The 19689-nt window shown below is 47.2% G+C and overlaps 1 protein-coding gene across 1 annotated transcript; it reads left to right on the top strand.

Moving 5' to 3' along the window:
• Positions 1 to 13541: 13541 nt before the first annotated feature.
• On the top strand, positions 13542 to 16258 carry LOC100824281 (subtilisin-like protease SBT1.7). The gene has a single exon (XM_003566273.4). It carries the CDS (start codon positions 13626 to 13628, stop codon positions 15915 to 15917), a length of 2292 nt encoding a protein of 763 aa, XP_003566321.3. The 5' UTR covers positions 13542 to 13625; the 3' UTR covers positions 15918 to 16258.
• Positions 16259 to 19689: the final 3431 nt, after the last annotated feature.

The following is a 19689-nucleotide window of genomic DNA, read 5'->3' as shown; positions in this document are numbered from 1 at the left end:
TGATTTTATATCCTAGTTGGTACCATGGTTGAATAATTTTATTTGGTCCTTGAGTTCTTCTTGGATCCATGCATGGTCGACTAATTTGTGCACTTACTGACCGATATGATGTGTGCCGTTCAGAAGATAATGCATATAAATTATGTAGTTGTGTTTCAGAATGTAAGGCATGCAGTTATTTTATTGTGTTCCAGAATACAAAGCCATGTTGATTTAATGATGTTTTTCTGTATTGTACCTGTTTATTTTTGTTTCCCTTCAGTGGTATGTAAATAACTCTAGCTAAGACTATTAATTATTATTATCATTACAAAGGGATGTGACTATTTGAGATGAAACTAGTTAACATTAACCCCATAACGTTTGCAGCAATATATACATGCCACACCTAGATTTTGATTCCTTGACAAACCATTGCAACATAATTTGATTGTGTCAAATCGTTGAAATATCCCAACTATTTCAAATTTGGACACAACTATTTCGAATTTCCTCGATCGTGATTTTATGCATGACTTGATGGTAGAAAACTTGAAGACGTCGTGTTCCAGCTCCTACGCACATAATATTAGGAAATAATACCCTAATACTTTCATTATATATAAGTAGTGAACCCATCCAACCATTCATATAAGTATTATAAATTATGACATCAAACAATTTCATAGCTTCTTGATTTTTAATAATCACTTCTTTAAGGTATTTAGAGCTCACGTGACGAAGTATGTTTCTAGATGGCTTATACAATTGTAATCCTTTAAATCATCGTTGTAATCCTTTAAGTCAAATAGAATAAATGAAGGGAAGATAACCCAATTGTTGGTAGTTAAAGTGACAATGAACGAGAAATGTGTGACTATAGGTACTTCAATGTGCATATATAAAGCTGTGTTTGTATTTGTAAAATGTCTTTGGCTGCAATGGTTGTATTTACAAATGGGCAGAAGCCCCTACCCTACGAGCTGACAAATTTAAATAGCGTTGATTAAAGACTGAACAGTGAAGGATAGGGAGACAGGCACTCTAAAGCCCAGAACAGAAAGATCAGCCTTAAGCTTTTGGCCCCAATTAACAAAAGAAGGGATGACACCCTCAAAGATGAATGAATTGTGCTGCTTGTAGATATTCCAGGACGCCAAAATAAACACCTCGAAGAAAAGGTTGTGACCACTGACCCGAAGGAGGCTTTCAGAGCCGGCCGGTAAAAGCTTCATCACAAGTGGTACCGGCAGGTCAGGTGAGGTGAAGGTGCTGTCAACAATGCGTACTGAAAGGGCACTGACTGAACAAATGATCAAGCGTTTCTTCATCACCCGAATTAAGAGCAGAGTGAACATGAATAATCATGGTTTTGGCCACCTGAAAATTACTCCTCTTGAATACATTGTCTGATTCTATTATTTATGTCCTATATTTTGAAGAAATGTTCCTTAATTACCTTTCCATTTTTGCAGAAAAATATTTATTTTAGCGTAAAAAGCTTTAGGTTTAAATGGTTTGATCTAAAACAATTTCTATTTTTCCTATCACAGGATGAGTTTGTTCACTATGATCAATGAGCTGCCAACTGTTTATGAAATATTTACTAGCTTCAATACGCGTGGAAATCAAGAGGAGAACGGACAAGCATCTGGCGTGTTTGCTCATAATGCAGATGATTCGCATGTTCATATCGAGGGTGCGGGTCCTTCCAACGAGATGTCTACGCAACAGAGGCGCCGTGTGGGTAGTAAACCGAAGTATGCCGTCTTATTTCGAACTTTAGAGGAGCCAGCCCCTTAGGTTTGGCTTTTAGGTCTTGTTTGGTTTGCGCATCGATCATCAGCTACAGATACTATTGTTATTGATGGCTGCTGTCGTATCTCTCTTTTGAAAGGAACGTTGTTCAGATTTTATATATCCAATGGATATTATCTCTTCCAAATAAGAGAATTTTTTTAATTAAATTTTCCTTGGCCAAAAGGAATGTTGTTTGGACATGAACATGTGCCATCATGCACCTAGAACAGGCTCGGTACAAAGTTGCCGTGTGTGTAGAAGCCAATCTACTCTATATGTGGTACGTGCCTACATATGGCGACAAGATAGCCGCCACAAATAGAACAAGAAAAACAGAATACAGATCGCTGGCGGGAGAAGATTTGAGGGGGAACCACCATTGGAGTACTCATCGCCGTAGGCATCTTCGATATCCCCGTCTTGTCTTCTACTCCTTACATTCCAAAACACAACTCATATAGATTTTTCTCATTTGTTCCAAAGCACACCTCATTTTTCTCTTGGTACCCGCACCCGACCAATAACTACTCACATCCATTTATTATTAATCCAATATGAGTGGTCACGCACTAGAAACAAGAGCTGTCTTGGTTCAAGTGCACAAATCTATATGAGTTGTGTTTTGGAATGGAGAGATTAGTAAATTTTATCATTTTACCGTCAGAGGCCAATCAACGATAGAACATGGTATCAAGATAGTATAGCTGCGCAAACACATATGTGGCCAAGATTAACCCCATAGTGGTGCTTCCAGCCTTGACAGCGTCAAATATGAACTAAATGCTCACACTCATGTATGCACCTTTCAGGAACAACTTGACAATGATCACTCCATAGGCCTCATGAACGAGATCTGCAGAAAAGGTGGATGTGTTTGGGATAGACAAAGTTTGAAATTTCGCCAACCAAGCCATGTAATCTCCAAGTGGGCATAGCCATACTATGGCCCGATCAAATGACTAGGAAAGGATATCACTATTGAAAAACCCCGATCGCCAGTATGAGCACGCAGACGCCACGTAATCAAGATCTGGAATCTCCAATCCCATCCATGGTGTACGTACCAAGAGGCAATCGCTTTTGATCACAATCCTGACGTGGACATCGCCACATGACCAACCATGCCCATGGCAACCCTCGGCATATTATAACCAAGGGGAACACGCCACGGGAACCCACTGCCATGGCATGTGGAGATGAGATCTCTAGACCTAACAAGAATTGGCACCGACCACACATGCCCAAGAGGACAGACCCAAGGAGGCAACTACCCATAAACCTGTATAGATCCGCCACCACAAGTCACCACGCTGATGATACCCCATCCCGACTTTCAAGGGTCAAGATACTGCCACACACCCAAGGTGAGTTGGCCCACCGATGCCGTTTGCGTGACATATGCCACTGCTGGTGTCCTCAGGAGCGGCAGCGAGGTAGGGAAGTGGAGGTTTTAAAGGGAGTGGTAGATTAGGGCTTGGGGGCTGCCATCTAAGTCGCCCTATGAAGATGTGGGGAGAGGAGGGACGGGCTTCAAACTAAAATTTTATTGATTTTGGGGATGTTTGTTTGGTGGATACAACAATTGTTTTTTGGCATGACCTATTTGTTTAGGATAAATTTTGACAACAAACCAAATATATCAGAAGCTGAACATGCCTATAAGGTTGGAAATAACACAACAGAAGAGAAATAACATCATAGTTCCAGGAACAAAATAAGTTGCACTAGCCACTCACAAGTGATGTGCAAAATGAGCTCGCGAACGAGCTTAACGAGCGCTCGCTCATTAAGATTGTTAAGCTTAACGATCTGAAAAAGAAGTTTGGTTTGGTTCTTTAGTTAACGAACCGAGCCCTTAACGAACCGCATTAGCGAGCGTTCGATGCGATTGTCGAACTTTGATCTTTTTGTCCAGGCCTGGTTTCGACCCAACAATTCCAATCATCTTTCGACCCAATTGCCCTAATGCGGCAGGATCACAAGTAGAATTCTGGTACACGGCCATGGCATGTAGAGACAAAAGGAGTCAGCCTGGACCGCACATGACGCGGCGAGCAGCCAACATGATGTGTATGTAGGGGTGGGTGGGGTGGGGGGGGGGGGGGGCTAGGCTGGACTCTTTTTTTTTGACACGTAAAGCACCTCTTTATTCATTGGAAATCATGGTTACATCACTGAGCATAAGAGGTACAATACTACTAGGAGGATTTTCAAGCCACACAGCAGGGGGAGAGAATTTGGCAAGACATGCCAATTCATGAGCTACGACGTTTGCCTCCCGTGGGCAATGAACAAAGGAGATTTTCACGTAATCATTGGAGAGGAAGAAGCAGTCATCGAAGATCGCTGCACCGAGGCTCGACGATCGCCCTCCTTGGTTCATCTCCTGAATAACTTCCATGCTGTTCGAATTTGCCACAAGACGATTGCAGCCGGCCAACTGTGAAAGCTCCAAGCCCAATCACAATGCCATTCCCTCGGCCACCGAGACATTAGGGCATCCTTCAAATCTCTGATTAGCAGCTACAACGAACAGCCCCTTATCATCACAAATAATAGCACCGATCACTCCGTCGAGAGAGTCGGGATCAAAGGCCGCATCAGCATTTAATTTGACAGAATCTCTCGGCAGTTTCTCCCACCCATGTCTTCTGATGCCAGCCTTTTTGCTCCTTGCCCAAACAAAGTTCTCCGTCACCACATCAGGGGATTGGACAAGCTCCCCTCGGACCGCCTGTCTACATTCCCACCATAAGTAAGAAGCCGCAGTCGCAAATAGGGCAATTTTCTTCTCATCCGAATGCATCTCCAGGATAAATTCGAGAACAATTTCGCCTGACCGATCAACTCTTCTAGCATGTGCAATATATATCCTCATCAAGCTTCAGACATCGCCATACCTCGCGAGCTCTTGGGCAGCAGAACAATAGATGTTTAATATCTTCCGTGGCCAAAGAACAGATGGGGCATTGCGGGCTGACTCCAAACATCTCAAAGTACATCTCAGAGTGTTGTCGCGAGAGCTTAGGATTCTCGGCATCAATTTCTGGAACTCTAACTCTATTACTCTAGTATTGGGTTGCTACTGTTGAGGAACCGGTCGATGGGGGGGAGGGCCACCGATACATGCGCCCCCCTCCATCTCCCGTAGACTCGATCCTCCACTTAACCTTAGTTGTGGGCTCTTATCCCCTACCTATTGGGCCTATATAAAGGAGAGGAGGCATACCTTGTACGTACTATTGAGATCAGAAATTAATAAAGAGCTCATGTCCCTCTCTACTTCCTGGTGTTCATTTACTTTACTGTACTTCGTAATTGTGTGTGTGATCGACCCATTTGACTACGATCTTGGTGTGCAACCTCGGGACCGGCCAGCCGGCAGGAGTTGCACAACACGCTATCAGCACGAGCCTCTACCCCGAGCCTTCATCGAGCCTACCCCAAGCAGGCTCTCGACATAAATCACGGAGGTATTGGATCCGAAATTTTATTGCAAAAATGGATTCCTCTTTGTGTTACGATTCCGTTTCTGCGATTAGATTATTTTTCGGATTTTCCTACCCACGGTATGGATTTTCCTCGCGAGATGTTGCTGACTAGATCGCCGGCCAATGCCGATCATCCTCGCCGCACGAGGGACTTGTTGACCATCACCATGGGGAGACGGTGTCGCACCACCGTGCTTCACTGCCGGCCACCGCAGGCTTCAAGCCGCGAGCTGTCCCAAGCCACTGTTGAGCGCCACGAGCACGCAGCCAGGCGCCGCCATGCGTGAGCTGCCTTTTGGGAGGTGCAACATGCGATCCGCTGCCATGTGCGAGCCGCTGGAGAGCGCCGCCACGGACTGACCTCACGCGTCACTGAACGCGGCTGTCGACCGCGAGAGCCGTCGATGTCGGACATGCGCACACCGTCCTGGCACGAACGTTGCCATCTTAGGTGTGCGCAGCCTCGGGCGCGTGCGCTGCCCCTGCCGATGGCGCGAGCGGCGCGGACGTCGCCCCCGCCGTTGGCACACACGCAGCCGCGGCCTTGGGTGTGGACGACCATCGCCGCAGCAGAGTGCGCCGCACGGGCGCCCTGGCCGCCGCCGCTAGCCCTCTTGCCGCCGCGTCGGGCATGCTCCCGCCGCCCGGGCACGAGCACATGCCGCCGCGCGCGCCGCTGCCGTGTGCGCTGGCCGCCGCCTCGCCAGGCACGAGCGCGTGCCGCCGCCGCGTGCGCGCAGGCCCTTGCCGCCGCACCGGGCAGGCTGCCGTTGCGCGCGAGCGCTGGCACCGCGCCACGGGAGCGAGCCGCCGCGGATGCCGCCTAGGTCGCCGGCTCGGGCCGCCGCCGCCGCCCTTGCCATGAGCGACGCCGCTGCCGGTGTGGAGGCCGCTGCCACCTAAGGGGGAAACCCTAATGAGGGTTGGCGCGGCTGGGCGGGGCCAGGCGAGGCAGGGAATGGGGCCGCCGGCCCAATAGGCGCGTGGGCAGGCCGGATTCGGCCTGAGCTCAAGGCTTTGCGCTTTAGCTCCTGAATTTTACGCACAAATGTTTGATGTGCTGCATTTTTGTGCGTAAGTCCCTGGAAGTGTCAGTTTTTGCTGAAACTGCACATTTATGCTCAAAATGGCTTCGGGAATGTGTTTTTGGGGCTAATTTTCACGTTTAGGAAATGTTTAACTTGCCATCTCTATGCACATGCTTGTATTACCATGTTTTACCATTGTTGATTAATTGTAAATATGCTTTATTGCTTTTAATCATTAAGTAAGACATGAACTCGCATGTTTTAAATATTGGAACGTTGTTATGAACAACTATATCATTTTATCTCATTTATGCGATGGGTTACATGAGGTTACCTCGAGATTATATGTTGTAATCTCGTAAAAATTCGCATTAATGATATGAATCACGAACCTGCAGTTCGAGGAGCCGACCTAAAATGGTTGGACTTGATTTTTGGATGTGGATTTGTTCTCGGAGCTTGATAGCTTTTGAGGAGGTTGATCGGCTTGGTGTCTTGTTGACTACCGCCATCACCTTGCGAGGAGAACATTTAGGTATTGCACCATCCCTTTGTACTTTTGGACAAGTACATACATGTTGGGAAAATGTTATGCTTTTCCAGATGGTCCTGGTTCCACATGTGTTGTTCATCCTCGCATGTCATAAGTATTTTCAGGCTATGTAATAGCGTGAGGTTTAACCTCGCTGTAACTCAGAGGGGGAGGCGAAAAATGGAAGCACTAACTGATTCTATTAAGCTTGGCCAACCCCCGTTGAGTTTGTGCTATGTGTGGTTTCACACACGTCTCTCCCGACTATCGCTACCGTGATAGCTGATAATGGGATGAGACCATGCCGAACTGTGACATATGCGGAGGATGAGGACACCATCGTCAAGTGCACTTGGCCCTCCTAATGATTCATTTGTCAATTGATTTTGATGATTCTATGATATAAAATCACCTGAGGTGGTTGTATATGCTCTGAGCAAGCAAAACATTGTTCTTTCAACGCTTGGATGATTTGTGAGTTCATCCATTAATTCCTTTATTTAATATCGATGGTTTGTTATGTTCTGAAATATGTAATGCATTTACTTAATTATGTTGCTACTTCCTCGCTTCATAAATTAATTAGATGCTATATTTTAGAACACGTGGCGCTCGAATGGAGGAAACATGCCTTGTGGATAGTTGTACCACAAACACCATCTTGAGAGAAACTCGTTATTTCGAGTCCATTAGAAAGACTCCGGGGAGTATCATGACTATCGCAGGGGGCGAGTCAAAAATAGTAGGCTCTGGATGAGCTACTATCATACTCCCCATGGGAACAACTTTGCTCATTAAGGAAGCATTATTGTACCCAGAATCGACTCGAACTCTCTTGAGTTTTAAGGACATCCGCGCAAATGGCCTCCATGTGGAGACCGATGATGATAATGGCAAAGAGTGCCTACTTATCACAAAGCGTGATGCCCACGGTAAGCATGTTGTTGAAAAATTTACTTCATTCGACACTGGGCTTTACTACACTAAGATTGTAGCATCGCCCGTGTACACTACCTTAAAGACTATATTTATAAGCTCTGAACTATTTTGCTTATGGCATGATAGATTAGGCCACTCGGGTATTAGAATGATGATAAATATAATTAACAACTCAAATGGGCATGGGGTGAATGTTGAAAATTTCCCGAATCATAATGATTTCGTGTGCTCGGCATGTGCAACGGGAAAATTAATCATTCGACCGTCACCATTGAAAGTGAGGGATGAAATCCCTGCGTTTTTGGAACGCATCCAAGGGGATATATGTGGTCCGATTCAACCCCTTTTGGGGCCGTTTCGATACTTCATGGTGCTCATAGACGCTTCGTCTAAATGGTCCTGTGTTAACTTATTGTCTACACGGAACCATGCCTTTGCCAAGTTGATGTCGCAAATCATACAAATGAGGAATAATTTCCCAGATCATCGTATAAAGTCTATTCGAATGGACAACGCTGGAGAATTTTCTTCAAAAACGTTTGATGATTATTGTATGGCACTTGGCATTAAGGTTGAGCACTCTAGACCGCATGTCCATACGCAAAATGGACTAGCGGAGGCATTGATTAAGAGGATTAAATTAATTGCCAGACCACTCCTTCGAGGTTGTAATTTACGAACCACGTGTTGGGGGCATGCAGTGTTGCACGCTGCTAATCTCATCAACTATAGACCCACGGCGTACCACATCCATTCACCTATCCAACTAGCGCAAGGGTCGGCACCGAAAATTTCCCACCTTCGTAGGTTCGGTTGCCAGGTATATGTACCGATACCACCCCCTCAGCGATCAGCAATGGGACCGCTCCGTAAGTTGGGGATATACGTTGGTTATGAGACTGTGTCCATAACCAGGTATCTGGACCCCATGACAGGAGACTGTCATACGGCCCGCTTTACTGACTGCAGTTTTGACGAGGATCTCTTCCCGACTTTAGGGGGAGGAAATCAACCTCTTGATGAGAAAAGTCAAGAATTGACGTCGCAAGCCACGGGGATCCACGTAAATGACCCGCGCACAAGCGAGACACATAGAGAAGTCCAAAATATAATAGATTTGCATGCTTTAGCGAATCAACTGGCTGATCACTTTAGTGACTTGAGAAGTGTGACAAAATCACATGTGCCTGCGCGCAATGTATCGGAAAGGGTAGAGATACCCAAAGATCCTGTGGGTCTACCCGCTCGAGTCCAAAGGCCTAAAAGGACGAGAAATCCGGTTCCTCAAATCCCAAGTACTCGGGGACGCCCGACGAAAAAGGACAAAGGGGGATTTATCACACTCAGTCACTAAAAAGCCCCGAGAGAGTGAGGGGAGCCAATTGAGACCTGACACAAGTACGGAATCTCCAGCGCAAAGAATTCCGGACTTTAACCTTCCAACAGTGGAAGCACCCAGCGGAGATGTGAGCGCACACATCGGCGCGGAAAAACTAAAGGACCTCCCTCCAGGAATGGGAAATCCTGTGGAGACAGAGGATGCGCATGATGCGCCCCATGACTAAATGGCCATAGATTATGTTAACACGGGAGAATCAATAAACCGAGCGACTGCTAATGTCGACATAAACTTTGCCAAGAAAATTACCACAATCATTGATCTTGACCCCAAGCCTAACTCACTCGCTGATTGTAAGAAGAGGTCGGATTGGAAAGATTGGCAGAAGGCAATAACTACCGAATTATTATCTCTTTTAGTTTAAAACAAAAAAAATCGCTTTTAGTTTAAAGAAAAAAACTTTTGAAGCGGGGGAAATATTTTTATGTGGTTTTGATGAAATTCATTGTCAAAGGGGGAGAGGTTTCAACACATATACATACCATATTTTACTTTTATTGCTGTTTCTTCAACTTTTTGAGGTTTTTCATTTTCTTTTCAAAACCTTGAAAATCTGAGAGTTAAGTGAATGTGTATGCCATCAATGTTCAATGTCTAGTGTTGTTAAGGAGATGTTGCCAATGTTTTCATCAAGGGGGAGATTGTGAAATCATAAGTGATGTGTAACATTGGCAAGTGTTTTAGATGAAACATTGATGTGGATACTTTGGATAATATGGATATTTATGTGATGACATGTATCTTGTTTGGACTTAGTGCTTTGCTAGTGGTGTGCTGATCCATTAGTTTCTTATGTGAAAACATGGCGTGAGTTGTGTGAAACTTACCCTGAGTCAAGTCGTGGACTTGTGCTCGTACTGGTTAATTGTGTATTCGCTTTCAGGTGTTGCCGAAGCTAGAGGAACGTGGTCGATGACGGGATCGAGGGACGAAGCTTGGGAGAAGCTGAGGTCGAGGATCAAGGTCATGCGGGATGTTCGTGCAAAGGAACAATAGAAGTGAAGGCTAGGATGATCCGGCAGGGCGGTGGTTTGTCGTACGTTATTTATACCGGATATGCACGGTATTGGAGATGTTTGATACGTGATGGTCGAGTTTTGAAGACATCACAAGAAGAGTGGATGGCATGGAGTGGCATCGACGTGAAAATATGTAGGTCCAGCCGTGGCTGGATGAGAGCTGTTTAAAGATTAAACAGTAGCGTCATCAAGATGGCGTCGGATGGAAAAGTGGTCCACATTAAAGTTGTGCGCGTCGTCGAGGCGAACAACTTTTCTTTTGGAGTATCTCAATCCGAGGTGTTATGCGGGCCCCACGGGCAAAATACCGACCGGGACAGAGGAGTTCGTGTTGGATTCGGATTTGGTTTAGGGTCGCGAATTTTCCCTTATAAATAGAGGGCGTCCTAGTTAGGGTTTCAGCAAGGACGTGAGGGAACTCAGAGCTTTGGATCTAGATCAATTCTTGGAGAGTTCTTGGATGCATGGTTGCATCTTTTGTAATCGATCGACATCGTTGCAATAAAGAGATTCGTTGGCGGTGTCATCTCTGTTCTTTTCGGATCTTCGTGGATTCTTTGTGCTAGATCTTTCTAACACTTTGCTGCAGGTTTATCACAAATTCATAATACTTTTCTGCAGGTTTACCACAAGATCAAGAAAGATCGCGATTACTTCATCTTTCTTGTTATTCCTCGAAATCGATTATAGATTAATTCTCGTAACTTTCTGTCAGCTGTTACTGATTTGATCATATCTTTTTATTGGTAAGTCCAATTGATCTGATTCTTATTGCATTGGTTATATAATTTCAATATCTTTCTTTTGCATACTCATACGTATTTTTTGGTTCATCCAATCAAAAGTTATGGCTGTTTTACTATCACGGACAGAAAGGTGATTTAAGGTTTGAACTTTCGGGAAAAGTTTTAATTTGCTTCCGCGCAATCATTCACCCCCCCCCCCCTCTGATTGCCTATCTCGATCTCACAAGATGATTTGAATGTCAACGGTACACCTGAGGATATTGAGGAAGCAAGTTCCTACTTGAAGTCGGAATTTGAAATGAAGGATTTGGGTAAAACCAAGTTCTGTCTAGATTTACAACTAGAACATTCCCATGATGGGATTCTAGTGCACCAGCCTACCTACACTCAAAAGGTGTTGGAAAAATTTGGATTTGACAAGACATATCCTTCAAAGACTCCCATGATTCGGCGGTCATTACAGCAAGACAAGGACCATTTCAGGCCGAAAGAAGAGGGGGAGGAAGTTCTGGGTTCAGAATTTCCTTACCTGAGTGCTATTGGAGCACTCATGTACCTCGCAAATTGTACATGGCCGGACATTGCGTTCGCCGTCAATTTGCTGGCTAGGTACAGCTCTGAACCTACCAAAAGGCATTGGAAAGGTGTTAAGGATATCTTTCGGTACCTGCAAGGGACCAAAGATCTTGGGCTATTTTATAAAAGGAATCAAGACCTATCTTTATAGGCTATGCCGATGCTGGGTATTTGCCGGACCCGCATACATCCAAGTCTCAGACTGCATATGTTTTTCTATGCGGTGGAACTGTTGTTTCATGGAAATCATCCAAGCAAAGTCTTGTATTGACTTCGACGAACCACTCGGAAATCATAGCACTATATGAAGCATCACGTGAGTGTGTGTGGTTTCGACGGATGGTTCACCACATTCAGCAGACCTGTGGGCTGAACACCGTCCAAACCCCCACCATTATCTATGAAGACAATGCAGCTTGTGTTGCACAAGTACAAACGGGTTATGTGAAGAGTAATCTCACCAAGCATATAAATTCTAAGTTTTTTTCTATGCACATGGGTTTCAAAAGATGAACGAGATAAAGGTCTTGCATACTAAGTCTTGTGAAAATCTTGTTGATTCGTTCACCAAGTCACTACCGGCATCCACCTTTGATAAGTTTGTGCGTGGAATCGGTATGTTGAGACTTAGGGATATGCAAGGTTCAGTGGGAGATACTTCACATACTCATCGATAAATCTTGATCATGGCGATCAAGTACTCATCTTGGAGATTGAGTAGGTTGTACTATTTTTCCCTCGGCGAGTTTTCTTGTGTTTCTCGCATGAGGTTTTTAACGAGGCAATCTGTGCAACATAGCAACGTATTTTATGTGCTCTTTCTCCATGTGTTTTTCCCACTGGGTTTTTTTGGAGTTTTTGAGGCATATGACATACGGATAAGTGCCCAAGGGGGAGTGTTGAGGAACCGGTCGATGGGGGGAGGGCTACCAATACGTGCGCCCCCCTCCATCTCCCGTAGACTCGTTCCTCCACTTAACGTTAGTTGGGGCTCTTATCCCCTACCTATTGGGCCTATATAAAGTAGAGGAGGCATACCTTGTACATACTGTTGAGATCAGAAATTAATAAAGAGTTAATGTTCTCTCTACTTCCTGATGTTCATCTACTTTACTGTACTTCGTAATTGTGTTTGTGATCGATCCTTTTGACTACGATCTTGGTGTGGGCCAGCCGGCAGGAGCTGCACAACAGTTACGAAGTACGACCCACTCCCTTGATCCCTCTTGCTTACACGGCCCAAGGTCTAGTCAGGGATGCAGCCCAGAGTTGCTGGCATTGACTTTAGTGTCCTCATCAAAGTCACTGGGCCCGAGCAGGCCAGATGCGGTCCTGGTCGTGACATACCCTCCAATGCGCAGACGCGACGGCGCCCACGACGGCGTCAGGCTTGCAAAAACGCCGTTGAGACCGCTGCCACCACAAGGCTCCAAAGCGAGTCAGGCCTGGAATTAAACAGGGGCAAGAGGCGAGAGCTATAAGGAATTGCTGATTAGCGCCGCCTGATAGCTAGGAGAGAAGCGGTGATGACTTAATTATGTGCGTCTAGCTAGCTAGTTCATGGACCTCGATGCGTTGCATTTCACATCGTTGAGTTTGCGGCAAATCCAGGGAATCTGCAAATATTACCTTGCAATCATGCCGAGTATATAGCAAATTAATCAAGGTAAAGGATTTCACTTCACAAAATGGGGAGGGCTGCCTACAATGCACATTATCACGTACGTTGACTGAGGCAAAACCTACCCCCGGTCCGGCCAGGTACACACATCTTTGCACAGGATCATAAATCACAATAAGCATACATTGAGATCGATGCCGAAAACAAGATGAGATCGAAATGGCACATCACACTAAACATGCAACCAAAACCAAACAGATGCAGTTACATGAGGTGTCCAGAAAGCAACAAAATCATGCACACATTTTGCATGTCGATGTTTCCAAAGAGAGACATAATATCGCGCTGCCTCTTGGGATCATGCAGGAATGCCAGTCATCAAGGAATACCAAAGTGACCAAACTAAGTCACTACTCGTATATATGTATCTGAGAACCTATATAAGCATCGCTGTACACCAAATGTTCTCCACGTCCATGCTCTCCCGTAGATGCCATGGATCACCTGACAGTGTTGCCTCTTGCATGCGCCCTTGTCTTCTTCTTCTTCCTCTTGAGCGCGACTCCCACGCTGAGCATCGTCACTGACCGGGGAACAAGAAAGCAGCAGAGGAGTAGTACCAGCAGCCTCCGCCATGGCACCGCCCGAACGTACGTTGTGCTCGTAGAGCCACCCACGCACCCACACGCCGCGGACGAAGCCGCGCACCGGAGGTGGCACGAGTCGTTCCTACGAGGCCTGGCCGCCCGCAAAGCCGCCGGCAGCGGCACGCCCAACATCTGCCACTCGTACACGGACGTTCTGTCGGGCTTCGCCGCAAAGCTCACAGCCGACGAGCTCGCGGCGGTCTCCAGGAAGCCCGGGTTCGTGCGCGCGTTCCCGGAGCGGAAGCTGCCGCTCATGACGACGCGCACGCCGGGGTTCCTCGGGCTGAACGCCAAGCAGGGCGTCTGGGAATCCTCCAGCTACGGGGAAGGCGTGGTCATCGGCTTCCTCGACACCGGCATCGCCGCCTCGCACCCTTCGTTCGGGGACTCCGACATGCCGCCGCCGCCGGCCAAGTGGAAGGGCACGTGCCAAACGCCCGCGCGCTGCAACAACAAGCTCGTGGGCCTCGTGACCTACATGGGCGGCAACGACACCACGGACGCGGTCGGCCACGGGACGCACACGACGGGCACCGCGGGGGGGCAATTCGTGGAAGGCGTGTCGGCGTTCGGGCTCGGCAAGGGCACCGCGGCCGGCATCGCGCCGGGCGCGCACCTGGCCATGTATAAAGTGTGTGACGCCGAAGGGTGCTTCGAGTCCGACATACTGGCCGGGATGGACGCGGCCGTCAAGGACGGCGTGGACGTGATCTCGCTCTCCCTCGGCGGGCCCTCCATGCCGCTCGACAAGGACCTGATTGCCATTGGCGCGTTCGGGGTCATGTCCAGGGGCGTCCTCGTGGTGTGCGCCGGGGGCAACAGCGGGCCCACGCCCTCCTCGCTGTCCAACGAGGCGCCGTGGCTGCTGACCGTGGGGGCCGGGTCCGTGGACCGGAGCTACCGGGCCACCGTCAAGCTGGGCGACGGCGAGGCGTTCAACGGCGAGTCGCTGACGCAGGACAAGCGCTTCAGCTCCAAGGAGTACCCGCTCTACTACCCTCAGGGCACCAGCTACTGCGACTTCTTCGACGTCAACATCACGGGCAAGGTCGTCGTGTGCGACACGGAGACGCCGCTGCCTCCGGCCAACTCCATCGAGGCCGTCCAGGCGGCCGGCGGCGCGGGCGTGGTGTTCATCAACGAAGCCGATTTCGGGTACACCATCGTCGTGGAGAAGTACTATGACCTCCCCATGTCGCAGGTGACGGCCACCGACGGCGCCAAGATCATGGGCTACGCCAAGGTGGGCTCCTCAAACGGCGTTGCACACAACGCGACCATACTTTTCAACAGCACCATGGTGCACGTGAAGCCGGCGCCGATCGTGGCGGCCTTCTCGTCGCGCGGGCCCAACATGGCCAGCCCGGGCGTGCTGAAGCCGGACGTCATGGCGCCGGGGCTCAACATCCTCTCCGCGTGGCCGTCCATGGTGCCGATCGACGGCACGGAGGAGGCGTACAACTACAACGTGGAATCCGGCACGTCCATGGCCACGCCGCACGTGGCCGGCGTCGTGGCGCTCGTCAAGAAGGTGCACCCGGACTGGTCGCCGTCGGCCGTCAAGTCCGCCATCATGACCACGTCCAGCAACGTCGACAACGACGGCGAGCCTATCATGGACGAGGAGCACCGGAAGGCGAGCTATTACTCGCTGGGGGCAGGACACGTGGACGCGTCCAAGGTCGTGGACCCCGGCCTGGTCTACGACCTCGGCGTCGGCGAGTACAGCGCTTACATCTGCGCGCTCCTAGGCGAAGGGGCCGTGCGAACAATCACCGGGAACAGCAGCCTGACTTGCGAGGCGGTGGGATCCATCCCGGAGGCGCAGCTGAATTACCCGGCGATTCTGGTGCCGTTGTCCGAGAAGCCGTTCACGGCGAAGCGGACCGTCACCAATGTTGGGCCGGCGGAATCGAGGTACACGGCCCACGTCGACGCGCCCAAGGGACTGAAAATTAAGGTGGAGCCGGCGGAGCTGGAGTTCAAGGAGGCCATGGAGAAGAAGACGTTTGCGGTCACCGTGAGCGTCGGATCAGGCGACGACGGCGGGCAGGTGGCCGAAGGGAGTCTCCGATGGGTGTCGCAGGATCACGTCGTAAGGAGCCCCATCATCGCCGACGCCAGAATCGCACCGGCGTGATCTTGTCACTACTACGTACTTTAAATGGGCATCCTCGCAAGTCGTATCCAATGCACACGTACGGCTTGGATGTGTCCCTCGGTTCCTTCTGACAATAACGCGGGCTCGTTACGAGAGCAAGCGTCCATCTCGCTTACAAATGAAGACACGGTGATATACATACAGGAGACCTTCAATTTCTAAGCTCCCGAGAAATACTATTTCTAAGCTGACGGTTGGATCTCGACCATTAGCGTTTTTTCTATCTATCTACTATATTTTTTAGCAACCCGTGCATTGCCACCGGAAACCAAAGATATGTATCGAACTGGGGAGCAGTGAAATTATATCATATTCTATCACATTAGCGGTAAGTTTTTTTAAAAAAAAGAACCCATGAAAAATTACTATTGTCCTCGCCTCCATGCCATCATCGACTCGACGAGAGGCTATTCTATTAGTTCAACCCTCTCACGCGGGGCGGATAATACTTTGCCAGCCTCTATCTACCATTACCACGGTTCAAGCACCGGCTTACGACAGGGCTTGATCATACCGCTTCTGTAGGTTTGGTTACCGATTTTCCTCTGACGATGACTCTAGGAGAGGGACTTAGGCCTGAGTTAGGCCTATCATTATCAACGGGCATTCTAGACCTGCTTGGGACGCCCACATGCCTATGAATTCAATGATTTAAGGGTCCAGGTTATTTTGGGAGGAAATTGGAACCTGATCAGAGAGATTTAATGACTTCGTTGTTTCCTTCCATTCCACCTCGGGGAGTTGAGGAAATATAGGGAGGACAATATACATGGACAAATAAGCAGCTAAATACAGTTGTTTGGTGTTGAAAATTGATCCGAATCCGTTACCAACTCTGCTAAATGTAGCAGGATAGGTTTGGAGTTTGTGTTGGTATACGAGTTGAACTCGTTTTTCCTTGTCATACTAAAATTTATCTTTATTGTTCGTTATATATACCTCATGTAGTATCACCTAAATACGGTATGTCGTCTCGTGCTTGTAATATTTCAACACAAGTGAAGTTGCGCTTTCGTGCGTCCGTGATTTTTCCCGTAAAGGTTTTCACGTTAAAATTCGTGTCTTTTGTTTCTTTTTCGTAACCAGTGGTATCAGATCCAAATTATTGAGATTAAATTTTCTAGACACTTTAGGCGAGTCCGCGCGAAAGTTCCGTCCCGCCGAGACCGACGGGATTTTCACTTCGTCTAGTTGAAGACGCGTCAGCCGTTTCGGGGGATAAGCAGATGTGCGTTTAATACAGAGGCAGGCAGAGCATCAAATGGACCGAAGTCTCAAGGCCACGCTAGCAGACCACGAGCAGTCAAATCGATCGTTGACCGCAATTCCAAGGCAGCAGTAGTACTAGCTCTTCTCACGTGAAGCCACGAGATCATTCTTGATCAAATTGCTTGGTCCACACGGTGTCTACCAGGTGTTATCTATTCAGGTTTTTTGCTCCGCGAATTAATTCAATCAAGGATTGTTTCCGGCTTGTACTACTTTGTGCACACAATTTAATCTACTCATGGCATCTATGAAATATGATCTTCAGCTGTTGGATCGCGACACAAGGTTTTCCCTATGGCAAATCAAAATGCGGGCGTTATTGGCGCAAATGCACAGGATGGATTCGTGAAAAAGAAATCTGCTGACTAGACTGACGAGGAGAAGAGAAAGAATCGCACGGCTATGGCCCAAATTCAACTTCATCTACACAATAATATTTTGCAAGAAGTTTTGATTGGAAAGACAGCCGCCGCTCTATGATTGAAGCTGGAAGAGATTTGCATGTCAAAGGATCTCCCCAGTAAAATGCATCTGAAGCAAAAGTTATTTCTCCACCGACTGCAAGAAGGAGGTAATGTGTTAAGTCAAATCACCGAGTTTAAGGAGATTATATCCGACCTAACGGCAATGGAAGTTAAGTATGATGAAGAAGATATGGGTTTAATGCTCCTATGTTCACTGCCAAGTTCTTATATCAATTTTAGAGATACCATATTATACAGCTGTGATACTCTCATCCTTAATGAGATTTATGAAGCTTTACACTCCAAGGAGAAGATGAAGCATATGTGTCTCACGTTGGTTCAAGTTCGTCCTAGGGTGTTATCTGTTCGTGGCAGGACAAATGAGAAGAGCTCAAATAATGGAAATAGAGACAAGTACAATTTTTGCAAATATTGCAAGAAAGATGGGCATGAAATTTCTGAGTGTTACAAGTTGCAGAACAAGGAGAAAAGGAATGGCAAATTCAAACAAGAGGATGATGCCCGAGTCACCGTTGTTAGCAAACAAGATTCTGATGATGATGTTCTCGTTGTCTTTACCGATGATTCCAAAATGAGACATGTTGGGTTCTTGATACGGCAAGTACTTTCCATATGACTCCACACTGGGAGTGGTTTGCAACATACAAAGCTATGCCAAATGGTTCTGTGTTGATGAGCGATGATTCTCCATGCGAGATTGCACGCATTGGCACCATTTAAATCAAGATGTTTGATGTCACTATCTGAACTTTATCGGATGTTCGCAACATTCCGATTTTGAAGAAAAATCTTATCTCTTTGAATACTCTTGATAATACAGGGTACAAATATTCAGGTGGAGATGGGATCGTCAAGGTTACAAAAAGTTCTCTTGTTGTGATGAAAGGTGATATGAAGGCTGCAAATCTTTACCAACTTCGAGGTACGACAATTACTGGTAATGCTACACTCAGCAAGATTAGTACACATGATAATCCAGCTGATATGATGATAAAGCCAATACCTGCCAATAAGTTTGAGGTTTGCTCAGGCTTAGTTGGTATTACTCACTAGTCTTATGAACTTTGACGCACGCGGTGTTTATGCTCATTTGTTTGGAGGTGTTTATTTTCTTCGACTACTGGAGGGGATTCGGCTCAAGGTGGAGATTGTTGAAAAGTGATCCGAATCCGTTACCAACTCTGCTAGACGTAGCAGGATAGGTTTGGGCTTTGTGTTGGTATACGAGTTGAACTCGTTTTTCCTTGTCCTACTAGAACTCATCTTTATTGCCCGTTATATATACTCCATGTAGTCTCACCTAAAGACGGCCTGTCGTCTCGTGCTTGTAATACTCCAACATAAGTGAAGTTGCGCTTTCGTGCGTCCGTGGTTTTTCCCGAGAGGGTTTCCACGTTAAAATTCGTGTCTCTCATTTCTAGTTTAATCTCTATTTTCGTAACATTTTGTAAGCGTAATTTTTACACGGACGCCCTACTGTTACCTAACCATTTGCTCGGAGATGCCGGATGTGAGATCCGCCGGGCAGACCCTATCGAGTGAGCTATTATGCCCACGAGCCACACCGGGTAACCAAAGCTCATTTCCCTTTCAATTTTGCTATTTCCAAGGCTACTGAGAAATAGCTATTTATAAGTAAATGCTAACAACCGTCTGGTACACTTATCGAGATTTGTGCAAAAATCATGCAAGTATAAAGGATGAGAAAATCTTAATCGGATGGATATGATTGTCGACTAAGAAATAACTATTTGTAAGTTGACTGAGAAACAAACACTCTCTTCCCGTTTTCATGGGTTCGAGCTGAGAATTCTCTTTCTAACTTGAATCGCCTGGCCCGTCCCATTTCCCCATCTTCGGATCGTGGGTCGTGACCACCTGGCAACAGAATGGCAGGCACATTACTTCCACTCTTTCGAGCTTATCAATGAGGTAATAACATTAGTCATACAATAACTTGTAGAACGAGCAGTTTAGTGCAACAAGTTGCAAAATGG

The sequence above is a fragment of the Brachypodium distachyon genome, chromosome 2 (assembly GCF_000005505.3).
Source record: "Brachypodium distachyon strain Bd21 chromosome 2, Brachypodium_distachyon_v3.0, whole genome shotgun sequence".
Classification (NCBI taxonomy): domain Eukaryota; kingdom Viridiplantae; phylum Streptophyta; class Magnoliopsida; order Poales; family Poaceae; genus Brachypodium; species Brachypodium distachyon.
Note: the sequence above shows the minus strand (reverse complement) of the source record. Positions and strands in the feature narration are given on the sequence as shown.

What these genes read in the sequence shown, in the direction of transcription:
- LOC100824281 (XM_003566273.4), top strand. Translation starts at nt 13,626, where the DNA reads ATGGATCACCTGACAGTGTTGCCTCTTGCATGCGCCCTTGTCTTCTTC.